General features: G+C 34.4%; 1 protein-coding gene across 2 annotated transcripts in view; it reads left to right on the top strand.

Moving 5' to 3' along the window:
- Gtf2b (general transcription factor IIB) overlaps window positions 1-11,031 on the top strand; it is a 27,750-nt gene extending 16,719 nt beyond the window's left edge. For both annotated transcript variants that reach the window (XM_015504721.2, XM_048814967.1), the window contains exons 3-7: window positions 3,220-3,353; window positions 6,554-6,700; window positions 6,833-6,962; window positions 8,131-8,412; window positions 10,617-11,031. In XM_015504721.2, coding sequence (XP_015360207.1) covers window positions 3,220-3,353; window positions 6,554-6,700; window positions 6,833-6,962; window positions 8,131-8,412; window positions 10,617-10,750 — 827 coding nt within the window. In that variant the 3' untranslated portion in view covers window positions 10,751-11,031. The remainder of the gene's footprint in view (window positions 1-3,219; window positions 3,354-6,553; window positions 6,701-6,832; window positions 6,963-8,130; window positions 8,413-10,616) is intronic.
- Window positions 11,032-13,636: the final 2,605 nt, after the last annotated feature.

Here is a 13,636-nt window from a genome sequence, read left to right on the forward strand (position 1 = left end):
TTTTTTTTTTTTTTTTTGTAAGACAGTGTGAAGCAAGCAGAAAAGAAACTCATGATAAAGTACTTTGGGACCAAAAGGAAAATACTCTGAAGTATCTTGGCTTATTATTGCTTTATCTTTGCATTTGTAGAGAGACTTAAAAGATGTGGGCATACTTACCTGCATTTTCATTTGCCATATTCTCTTAATACATTAAGAACTCAGGGGCACTCAGCCACTGAGCCACATCCCCAGCCCTATTTTTGTATTTTATTTAGAGATAGGGTTTCACTGAGTTGTTTAGCACCTTGCTGTTGCTGAGGCTGGCTTTGAACTGATGATCCTCCTGCCTCAGCCTCCCAGTCCGCTGGGATTACTTGAAAGTTGTAAATTGCCAAGCATGGTGGCATGCACTTTGTAATCCCTGTGTTTCAGGAGGCTGATGACAGGATGATTACAAGTTTGAGGACAGCCTGGGCAACTTACTTAGCCAGTCCCTGTCTCAAACAAAATTTAAAAGAGCTGAGAGTATGGCTCAGTGTTAGAGCTCCCCTGAGTTCAATCTCCAATACTGCATAAATAAATAAATAAATAAATAAATAAATAAATAAAATTGTAAGTTAATGATTTGATTGTCATCATTAATCTAATGATGACATTTGACTTCAAAAAACTTTTTTAGTGTAGTAACTAGATTTAAAGGTCACAGTAATTTTTGTCTCATGCATGTTTCTTTTTATTTTGTTAAATGGGAAGTGGGATTCACTTTTAGCCCTTTGAAAATATAAGGACATGGAAATACCATGGCATCACTTTAATTGGTATATGATATTAATGGAAGAACATTTTGTCTTTAAAATAATGTTCTGGTATATTATTATATAAAATTTAATGAAAAGAGCTTGTCAAGAAAATTAAATCTCTTTGAGACATGGACTTGTTGGTTAATGTTGTAGTAAGGTTTCAGTGTATGATACATTTATGATACTTTCAGGTAAGTTTTTTAAATCAAATTTTTATAATCAGAATTCCTTCTAAGTTAGTGATATTTGTTACCATGAGGAGAAAGCAGAAGAAACTGACAATTCTATCCATTTAACATTTCCTTTTTTGGGCCACATGCTTGATCTGATATGCTGAAATTGCTTTTTATTTTCTTTCTTTCTTTTTTTTTTTTTGGTACCAGGGATTGAACTCAGGGGCACTGAGCCACATTCCCAACCCTATTTTTGTATTTTATTTAGAGACAGGGTCTCACTGAGTTGCTTAGTGCCTCCTTGCTTTTGCTGAGGCTGGCTTTGAACTCTTGATCCCCTTGCCTCAGCCTCCCGATCCGCTGGGATTACAGGCATGCCCCATTGCACCTTGCTGGCTCTGAGATTGCTTTATAACTGATGTCCCTGTGTCTGCCATCCCTGATGGTTCTCATTGCATATGAGAATGGCAGACAATCACCCTGCCTAAACTAACTCTTGTGACATGGACACATATTAGTCCAGGTGATAATCTACTTACAGATGATTTGGCAGTTCAAAGAAAATTGAACCTGTCCAAAGCCTTCAGGAATAATCATTCTGTTGTGTGATTACCTATTCTTTTAAATATCACTAAGATTAGATTATATCACTGTACTGTTTTGTGGCATTTTAATTAATGTGTTATTTTAAAGAATTTAATCTTTATTTATTTATTTTTCATGTTGAATCCAGGGCCTAACCAGTGCTAGGCAAGCACTCTACCATTGAGCCACAAGCCCAGCCCCTTAATGTGTTTTTTAAAAGACTTAGAATGATATATAGTTGAGTTTCTCCTGTTCATTCCATTCTCCTTCACTGTCCTACTCATAAATTTCTGCAGCAAAGCACTTGGATACTTTTAAAGTCTAATATGCAGATTAAAGTTTTAAAACTGAAGCTTCTATCATCATCCACACCAAAAAGGGAGAATGTCTCCCAGCTATTTATTTTCTTAACTATAAATAGCTAATATTGAATACTTAAATTAGAATTACTTTTTAAGCTCCTTATGTGGACTATACATGAATATTAGCTTATTTTATCTTTAGTCTTCAAAATATAACATTATTGGAGAAGTTTAAAGCTGAAGAAATAAAGACATAGAAATGAAGTTAATCCACGGCTAAGCAACAAATGGCAGAGACCATACTCTAATTATTACATTAACTGTCAGTACCATAACTTCTTTTAATTGCTACAGAAGATGATTTCTGCCATTCCATTCTCCTTTCTGCATGTTATATGTACATAAAGATGAAAATGGTGTGGCTCATCCTTTCATCTTTTTCACAATTCATTGAAAGAGTTCATCTTTTACAAATGCACTACAGAACAAATTCTGGAATCTGATATACATTGCAGTTCAAGCTGTGTGATCTTAGGCCAATTAATCTCCTTTTAAAAGTAGCAACGAAAGTAGTGCCTACTTTTTAAGGCCATGAAGATTAAATGAGAACATTTAGAAAGTATGCACGTGTTACCTCTTTTCTACTCTGAAGATATTACCAACCATTAAGCTTTTTACCCTAAAGCAGTAATCAGATTTACTCATATCTGGTGTTTTGATATGACATACTTTGCTGCTGCTTCTTTGCTCAAAAAGAAGTTTGCTTATGTGGCTTTCTTCTCATTGCTTGTAGGCTTAATGTTTATTCTGTATAGATTATTTGGTCAGAAATATTTTTTATCAATTAGTTACAAGCTTAGGCTTATTTTCTGCAAAGCATTCCCCATGAAAACTTGGCTATGTTCCCATCTCTCTTTAATTTGAGACAGGGTCTCACTAAGTTGCCCAGGCTGGCTTTGAACTTGAACTTCTTTTGCCTCAGCCTCCCAAGTAGTCCATTCTGAATAGTTTGTACTGTTATTTTTCCATGTCACAATTTTGTACAAAATTTAATTTTGTTTTAAATTATTATTATTATGGTGTTTTATCTTTACATCACACATGAATGACTGTATTTTATTATTTTGACTAATTCTTTTTATTCTCAGAGTTATAATATGAATAATTATAGCGTAATGTTTGAAGAGGACTGTTACTGAAAAGACATAGTAGTTAGAGTGCTTCAGGACCGATGTTTGAGACATGACCTTTAAGCCAGTACCTAGATGTCCATGTTGAAATTTCCTGGGAATAAAAAACATTGGTATAACATTAGACAGTGTTGGTAAGTAAATCCTACCTTGACAGGATAATTTAGATATGTGCTTGTATTCTTAGGTGACCGGGTTATTGATGTGGGATCCGAGTGGAGAACTTTCAGTAATGACAAAGCAACAAAAGATCCATCTCGAGTTGGAGATTCTCAGAATCCTCTTTTGAGTGATGGAGATTTGTCTACTATGATTGGCAAGGTAATACTCGCAATCAGCAGGAAATACCTAGTGCAGAGTGACCGAAGACCCGGGAGTTTGGGATCTTTGCAAAAATATCAGACACTGGTCTCATTGGGGAATATTGGCCTGGTAATAAAATTTGCCAGTAATACCACTGTGGATGATGGCTGATTAGTGTGTTCTTTCCATCTTGGAGGGGAGAACATCAAATCAAAATTACAGTATGTATGTATTTATTTTGTACTGAGGATTGAACCCAGGGACACTTTACCACCAAGCTACATCCCCAATCCTTTTTATCTGATTTTTTAAAATTTGAGACAGAGTCTTTCTAAGTCGCTTAGGGTCTTGCTAAGTTGCTGAGGCTGGTTTTGAATACGCGATCCTGCTCTCAGCCTCCTGAGTTGCTGAGATTTTCAAAGGACTGGGGATCACTTAGCTCAGTAGTAGAGCACCATAAAGTTCCATCCCCAATACCATACTTGCACCCCGCCCCCTCAAGAAAAATTGTCTTCTCCCTGTACACTAAATACTTCATAGTTAAGGGTTTTATGGAAATGTAGTATATAGAATGTGTTCAGTAAATGGTGGTGGTGATTATTATATAAGGCAATAGCATAACTTCCCTGATAGCCTGATTCTCTTTACTTTGTAATCTGAATTGGAAATAGTGGTGAAATATTTTGCAAGATTAATCAAGGGGGTGTTTACATTTTAAGATATTACTATTGTGTACCATTTTTTATTTTCTTTTGTGCAGTCCTTAGGGTTGAATTTGGTAGAACTCTACACTGAGCTACATCCCTATCTCTTTCTATTTATATTGAGATAGGGTCTCACTAAGTTGCCTGGGCTGACCTCCAACTTGGCTTGTTGCTTCAGCCTCCCAAGAATACATATTCTGTATTTAAGAAAGTATCATGAAAAAACCCCAGGTTATTAGGTATTTTTTGCATGCTGTAATTGATAAAACTGCATATCAAATTTGGACAACATGGTATATAAAAGGTTAAAAGTTTACAGTATTAAATCCAGAACTATTTTTAAGTAGATTATGTCTGCATTTGCTTTAAGCCTTATGGGCTTGGAAAAAAAGCATACTTATAGGTATTTTAAAATGTAAGATTGTAACTAATTGACACTGTGACTTTTTGTTATTTAATTTTTTCAATAGGAAATACATGATTCAAAAAATGTATGAAAGGAGCATATAGTAAATTTTCCTTACCCTTGATCCCTAAACTCTTGAGTTCCCACTGCAATGCCTCTTTTCTGCCAGAAGTAGCCACTATTATTAGTTTCTTCTATATTCTTTGAAAGTTTTATTCTTATTTTAATATTTATTTTTTTATTTTTAGGTGGCCACAATATTTTATTTTTACGTGGTACTGAGAATCGAACCCAGTGCCACATGCATGCTAGGCAAGCACTCTGCCACTGAGCCACAACCCTAGCCCTGAACGTTTTATTCTTACATGGCAAAAAAGAAAAATTTTAAGATGCTACATTTATTGTAAACTAAATTTTTATATGTATTTGGGAATATTTCTGGACTTTATCTGTTCCTGTTTTGGTCTAGTTAATCCGGTGGCACTAATCCTCATTGCTTTTCTTTTTCAGTGTTTTCTTCACTAATCTTTTCTATTTAAAGGTTAGCGATCACTTTGTTCTGTTTTTCAAAAACAAAGCAAAACAAAATCTTGATTATTTTTACTGGGATTTTGGTTATATTTATTTACAAAATGATACAGGGAAAATTGACTTATTGATACATCTTTCTATCCAAAAATATGGTATGGCTTTCAATTTCCTTAATTCTCATGTGTCCATTAGGGATGTTTTAATATCTTCTTCATGAACATCTTACATATAAGTGAATTTTCCAGAATTTATTTTTTACATTACCATTGTAATTGGAATATTTTCCTTCATTGTCTTCTAACTGGTTAAATGTGTGTTGGAAGGTGTTGATTTCTGTTCATTAATCTTGACCTGTGACTTTAATGAATTATTTTTTATATATTTATTTTTTAGTTATAGATGGACACAATACCTTTGTTTCATTTATTTTATTTTTATGTGGTGCTGAGGATCAAATCCAGTGCCTCTTGCATGCCAGGCAAGTGCTCTACCACTGAGCCCCAGCCCTAATGAATTCTTAATAAAAGAATTCATTAATAAAAGATTCTTAATAAAATTCTTAATAAAAGAATTCATTAATTCAGTAATAAACTGATAACAATAGCAGTTTTTTAGTGATTTTTTTGAGTATTCTAGGTATACAAAGATATTACTTGCAAATAGTTTAATCATTTCCATTCCAAATTTGTATTACTGTTTTTCTCTTACTTAACAATATTGGCTATTTTTTCTAGTATAGTGTTACAAAGTGGTTGTTGAAGGAGGCACCTTTGTCTTGCATCTACTTTGTTGGTAATCCTACTAATGTTTTTTCATTATTCGTAGTGCTGGCTTTGGCCCTTGGAGAGATTTTTCTATTGTGAAGAAATATCCATGTGTAGTATTCTATGAAGGTATCAAAAATGAATTCTGGCTGGGTGTGGTGGCACATGCCTGTAATTCCAGCAGCTTGGGAGGCTGAGACAAGAGGATGCGAGTTCAAAGTCAGATTCAGCAATGGCGTGCTATTAAGCAACTCAGTGAGACCCTGTCTCTAAATAAAGTACAGAATAGGTCTGGGGATGTGGCTCAGTGGTTGAGTGCCCCTGAGTTCAATCCCTGGTATCCCCCCACCCCGCCCAAAAAATGAATTTTGACTTTTTTTCATCTTTTTTGGTACCTTTGGAGATCATATGAGTTTTCTTCTTAGATCTAATATTATGATGTTTTATTTTTTATTAGATTCTCCAATAATACATATTTTGCATTTGTGAAAGTCTCCACTTGGTCGTGATATATTAAAAATGTATTCTGTTTTCTAATATTTGCTATTTTATCATATTTATAAATGAAATTGGACTGCTTTGTTTTCTATTTTCTGTGGCCTCAAATAATTGTTCAGAATTATATATTCCTTAAGTGATAAAACACCTCTTTAAAGCATCTTAGCCTGGTACTTTTTCTATTTGAGGGAAAGGTAGGATGCACAGTGCAAATTTCTTGGGCTTTGGAGTCAGATTGTATAACTTGTATTTTCATAGAAATTGTTCATTCAAGTTTTCTGAAAGTTTCTTGCAAGTTATAAAAATGTTTTATAGGGTACAGGAGCTGCAAGTTTTGATGAGTTTGGCAATTCTAAGTACCAGAATCGGAGAACAATGAGTAGTTCGGATCGGGCAATGATGAATGCATTCAAGGAAATTACTACCATGGCAGACAGAATCAACCTCCCTCGAAATATAGTTGTAAGTTTTTGTCTACCTCCTTTAAGCCATTCTGGCATTCATTTTGCATAATTTAGTGAGCATATGCAATTTTGATATTGTAACTAATTAAATGGCCTAGAGTTAATTAAACTTAGTTTCTCTGTTTTGAAGGATCGAACAAATAATTTATTCAAGCAAGTGTATGAACAGAAGAGCCTTAAGGGAAGAGCTAACGATGCTATAGCTTCTGCTTGTCTCTATATTGCCTGTAGACAAGAAGGGGTTCCTAGGACATTTAAAGGTGAGTTTTTAGTTGCATAAAGTAACAGACCAAAGTCAAGCTGCTTTGATACTTAGAAGCCAAGTCCTGTCTTCATCATTAGGTATAGTAATCCACCTGAACATTATTTGCCAGCGCCACTTTATTTTGTTCCTTGACAACAAAAACATAAAAGAGATCTTACTGACCATGTTCTTTTCAAACTGTTTTCCCATGTAGGTTTGTTTTAAGTCTATGTTAGGCCACTGTGTTCTTTGCTAGTAAGATATTTTGATGGACTATATTTTATGGGTTTATGGCCTGGCATCAAAGCTATAATAGGCTCTTTGTAGGAAGTCAGTACACTTGATGCATAAAAACAGCTGTCATTTCTAGCATAGATCTTTCTCTATAGGTGTAGGAGTCAAGCCTTGGAAAACATCAGTGAGATTTTTTTCTTTTGAGGTATATAGTATTTGCAGTTTAACACTTAATTTAGAGGCTTTGAGATAATTGGTATTTTTCATACAGTTTGCAGTTACCCATAAATATATGACAACCTATTCATAGTGTTGTCATGATGCATACACTGACAAAAGTTTTGTAGCTGAAGGCTGAACTTACTCTTCATTCATCCAATTAATATTTATTAACATGTTTTAGGTCAAAGAAAAGAAGTGATGGCCTTTATCACCATCTTTTGTGTTGTTACTGCAACTAAAAAAAAGAAGTTTGTTAAGTTTATTCTGAAAGTGCTTGGTGGATGAATATTTAGGATAAGGGTGTTGAATATTTATCTCATTTAATTATAGCCTGTAATCGCAGGAATTACATGCATACATGACTGTGTAGCTTGAGAAACATTCTTTAGCTAGAGTATTTTCTTTCATCTCCTTGGTACCCTCCCTATAACAGATTAACATATAAATACCCAAGAAATTTTTGATTAAAGAAGTCTATTTGCATAAATTGAAACTGTCAAGAAGTTAATATTTTCAAAGATTAAGACCTAAATTTAAAGTGTGGTGAACATTTACATTAACCAAGAAATTTTAAATTAGCTCAGTGAGAAATATCACTGAAAGGATTAGGGTTTCATCTTTAGGCATGCTTAAGTTTTTTTTTTTGCAACTGCAATGTGTTATTTAATCAGAAATGATAGGTTTTTAAATGAACTATATGGCTTATATGGATTTTTTTTTTCTTTTAGAAATATGTGCTGTATCACGAATTTCTAAGAAAGAAATTGGCCGATGTTTTAAACTTATTTTGAAAGCTTTAGAAACAAGTGTGGATTTGATTACAACTGGGGACTTCATGTCCAGGTTCTGTTCCAACCTTTGTCTTCCCAAGCAAGTTCAAATGGCAGCTACACATATAGCCCGTAAGGCTGTGGAATTGGACTTGGTTCCTGGGAGGAGCCCGATCTCTGTGGCTGCAGCAGCTATTTACATGGCTTCACAGGCATCAGCTGAGAAGAGGACCCAAAAAGGTAGGGGTTTTCATGAGGAATGTTAATAATGAATTATGACGGCTAAAGTATGTCTTTTTCCATTTTATGTGTGAAGCATTTAAGTATCCAGAACCCACACTTCAGAGGTAGTTCCTCAGCCACAAAACATAAAAATATCTAGTATTTTGCTTTTAAGTGACTCATAAATAAAAATGTTTGGAGGCACAGCTATGTACAAACTTTTTTTTCCATTTGAATTATATAATTTTAATTTGTACATTGTTCATTCTTTTTTTAAATTTATTTAATTTTTTTTACATTGTTCACTTTTTTGTGAGTTCTCTGTAATTTTTTTCCTTAAATATTCCTGATCATTTTGAGTCATTTTTCCCTCCATAAACTTAACCTTTTTAAATCTTGGGAGGGGCAGTGGGAAATGCTTTATTTCTAATGACCCTGCTGATTAACACACTGTCAATATTGTTGACCATCAACCTTTAATGTTCTGTGAAGCCTGTTCTTTTTTCCCTTTGAACCATATTCATAATTTTTTTTTAAAGAGAGAATTTTTTTTAAATATTTATTTTTTAGTTTTCGACGGACACAACATCTTTATTTTATTTTTATGTGGTACTAAGGATCGAACCCAATGCCCTGCGCATGCCAGGCAAGCGCGCTACCGCTTGAGCCACATCCCCAGCCACTATTCATAGTTTCTTAATGAAATTTCTGAAATACATAGACATAAGTAGTTCAACCTTCTATAAAGTCATTTTTAAATTTAGTGTGTGGCTTTTTTTTTTTTTAAGGCACAGCCTGTTTTTTTTTTAGTTGTAGATGGACACAATGCTTTTATTTTTATGTATTTTATTTTTTATGTGGTGCTGAGGATCAAACCCAGTACCCGTCATGTGTGGTAGGCAAGCACTGAGCTACAACCCCAGCCCTCTAGGGAAACTTTCAACCAGAAGTATTAATCATTTTTGCAAGTATATATATTCATGGATTACTTCTATGATCCTCAAAAAATTTTATGAAGAAAAAGGAGAGTCATTTCTAAATTTTAACGTGGGTTCATGAATTACTGGCTTAAGTAACTTTGTAGTACTTGATTCAGAACAGCCTTTCACCTCAGCTTAGGCTATACTTTGATGTAAGTAACAGATGGTAACAGAAGAGTGATTAGAGGGGGAAAGCCAGCATTAATTACTCAGGTATGCCATTATCCATTCCCTTTGTCCTCTACTCATTTTTTTAAAGGCTAGTTTAGATCCATTTTTTACCTTTTATATTTATTAAGAAAGATTTAATTTACTTCTTTGGATTCTTAACAGACTAGAAATTATCAAGTGACTTGAGTTCAATATATATGCACAATGTATACTTCTAATAGTAAAAAAAAATCTATATAAGCTGTTATAGATGCTTGATCTCTAGGAAAAAAGAGGTTGTAGAGAAATATTATTTCATTTTGGTTTTAGATGTTGCAGATAAACTTTCAAATGTAGAAAGAGACGATGAATTTCTTTTTTTCTTTTTGCAGTACTGGGGATTGAACCCAGGGGTGCTCTATCACTGTGCTGCATCCCAAGCCCTTTATTTAAATTTTGAAAAATTTTGAGACAGGGTCTCATTAAGTTGCCCAGGCTGAGCTCAAACTTGTGATCCTCCTGCCTCAGCTTCTCAAGTAGGTGGGATTATAGATGTGTGGCACCAGACCTGACCTGGGTAGTGAATTTCTTTATAAGAACATATTTCAAAGTATATGGATGAAGACACAAATTGGTGTGAATATACTTTGTATACAACCAGAGATAAGAAAAATTGTGCTCTATATGTGTATGTGTAATAAGAATTGTAATGCATTCCACTGTCATATAAACAAAAATTAATTTAAAAAGAACATATTCATGGATTACTCTGTGATCCTCAAGAAGATTTATAAAGAAAAAGAGTAGTCATTTAAAAATATGGTCAATATAATGTTTATCACTCATAGTACTATGCCCTGAGTTGTTTTACATATATTAAACATTATAATACTGTAGACAAATTTTAAGATAATAGGTGCTACTGCCATTATTGTTATTACTGTCTTTAACTCCTGTTTCTTGTCTTTCAGTTTGGATTCCCATTATCATTTTAAAAAAAAAATCAGTATTTTTTAATTTTGTTTTTCACTTTGGTAGTAGAAAGGAGGTGGGAGGAAAGAGATACTTAATGTTTTGATTTTTGTCTTTTAGAGATTGGAGATATTGCTGGTGTAGCTGATGTTACAATCAGACAGTCCTACAGGCTGATCTACCCTCGGGCCCCAGATCTGTTTCCTCCAGATTTCAAATTTGACACCCCAGTGGACAAACTACCACAGCTATAAATTGAGGCAGCTAATGTCAACCTTTTATGTACACAGAACTTTGCCTATTGTACATAGCCTATACAACGTGCTGGGTTGAGCCTTTAATGAGGAAAACACATGGTACGCATTCCAGGGCTAAATATTATTGCTTGGCATTCTGTATGTATATACTAGTGCAACATATTTAATGATTTGAATTTCTTACTGAATTTGCTTTCTTTTGTAGTGATCTAGGAAACTGTATTTTGGAAGATACTGAAATTATGTAATTCTTGAATAAAACATTTTTCAAAACTAAATTTTTTGTTACATTTACATGTTATATGTAATTTATAATATATAATTTTAAATAATGTGTATCACTGCAATTGATAGAGGTCGTTATTTTTCATTATTTTTCTCATTTAGGGTTTTAATTTTAATAGTCATGGAAATAAAAAAAAACTTTCAAGAATGATTGTTAACATTTATAACATATTTAGTTTGTAGTGTGAGAGATTTATTAATATATGTTAAAAAACAAGAAAGAAGAGCTGGACCCTGAAAGGCACCAGTGAAAAAGATGTAAACTCTTTTATCTTAATGAACTTATCAAGCAGAAGGATGATGCTATTAAGAATAGCTACAGCAGATCAAACAGATTTTAGTTTGGGATGTGACTATTTCATTTTGTAAAATCTGCATATCTACAATTCTTTTTTATTCTTAGTTATGCTTATTGGGACACCTATGAAGTAATGGGTCTTTAAAATGAAGATCACTGGTCCCTGGGAGTGTGCAGGAACTTTTAAATGAGCACTGTTATGTTATTTTTTTGATGTGGTGGGTATTTTGCTTATTTTTCTTTAGAACACATTGATTTAGGGTCTCTCAATTTCCAGGCACTATAAAGGAAGGCCAAGAAAGTGTTGCTGTTTACCCACTAGGATAGTTTATACAGGGAACTTGTGTCTATGATAGGCATCACCTATGTAAATTATTGCTCTAACAGTGCTGTGATTCTCACATATCTGAATGGACATTAGCACTAGATGTGGCCTAGTGGTTGGGTTCAGACCCTAGTCTGTAAAGGGACTTTTTCCTTTTGAAGATAAGACTTTTCACTGCCATCCTCGTGACCATAGGAGGAAGATGGTTATTGGGACCATGAAGACAAATAATATTTCTCTCTCGGACAAAAAGATCCTTACACAGTACTGCTTAAAAGCAGTGGAGAACCCTAGGGAAGTAAATACCAGGAGTATTATAACCTATATACAGAATTAGAGGTCTAGTGAGGAAATGCACACTCCAGGCCAATAGAAATCATCCCACCCAAAGTGAGACCTAAGAAGAAGGAATCTGAACCGTGTCTCCCTTTTCAATATATTGATCCCCAGCACCTCTCATCCCCACATGCCTTCAGCATTGCCCTCAGGAGCAATAGGCTCTAGTGACAAACTACAAAACTCCCAGTTCAGTGAAGGCTGCAAGTTGCAACCCAGCTAGATCTCAAGACAGTTATTTTTGCAATTATCAAAGGTCAGTACATACACATGATAGAAGATTTGGAAAGTAAAATATGCATAAGTTACCCAGAAATAACTATTATTTTTTTTTCCTTTTCAGCTGTTTTGCTGTGTTATTTTTAAACAGTTGATTCAGGTGTGGTAATATGACCTTTTAGTATTTTTTTTTCCTGGTTAAAAATGTATTAGGTGATTAGAAAAATGCAGATAAATAAAGGAAAATAAAAAGCTAACCCTGCCATTTAAATTATGTCAGCATCTTGGTCTGTCCCCCCCCACACACACACATTTTTTATTGGTGCATTATAGTTAGTTGTACATAATGGTGGGATTTGTTGTTATATATTAGTACATGCACAAAATATAACAATATAATTTTGGCTCCCCAGCACTTCCCCCTTCCTCCCCCTTGTCCCTTTCCTCCACTGATCTCCCTTTGATTTTCATGAGATTCCCACCTTTTCCTTTTTCTTTAGCTTCTACGTAAGAAAAACATATGAGCCTTGTTGGTCTGTCTTGTTTTCCGTACATTTATAAAATTAGGATCAAGAGAACTGATTTTTAAGATTAATTGGGATACAGGGTATGTTTTTGTTTTGTTTTTGAGAATAAACATAAGTTATTCTTGTAGGTGGTCCTTGAAATAAAAAGAATTAAAATGCTGTTTTTTCTAAATTCTCCTAAACTGTGCCTATGGCTGAATCAGCTTAATTACAGGTATTGAAATAAGGAAATATTATGTTAGGGATGTCTTTCAGTGGTATAGTGCTTGCCAACCCTGGGCAAGTTCCTGGGTAAAGGCAACGTGGACCTGTTCTCTGCATGGTAGCACTTTAAATAATGGAAGTTTTTATTAATATGATCCTGTCTCTTCCGACTAAAACAAAGAGTATGAAAGCTACTTTATTGACAGTCCCTGCTGTTACTCTGAATTTAAGAATTTGATAAGTTTCATGGAATCTAAGTTTCGACACTCTAGCACAGTCTCCCCACTTTTTTTTTTTTTTTACATCAGAGAAGCCTAGAGAAACCAAAAGATTTGCCCAAGTTCACTTGGCAGCAGAGATGGGACTAATTGAGGTCTCTTGCTCATCCAGTGCTCTCCACTAACCCATACTGTTAAGGCTTATTTCATAGGAAGTTGCCTCAGTATTGACTTCAGTTGTACCTTTCAAGTAGAGTTCAATTATTAGGGAATAATTGAAGGAGCTAGGCGTGGAGGCGCAGACCTGTAATCCCAGTGACTGAAATCCCAGAGAGGCTGTGGCAAGAGGATTGTGAGTTCAAATCCAGCCTCAGCAACTCAGGCCCCAAGCAACTCAGCAAGACTCTATATAATTATAATTATATATATATAAAGGCTGGGGATGTGACTCAGTGATTAAGCATCCCTGGG

The sequence above is a fragment of the Marmota marmota genome, unplaced genomic scaffold, assembly GCF_001458135.2.
Source record: "Marmota marmota marmota unplaced genomic scaffold, marMar, whole genome shotgun sequence".
NCBI lineage: Eukaryota > Metazoa > Chordata > Mammalia > Rodentia > Sciuridae > Marmota > Marmota marmota.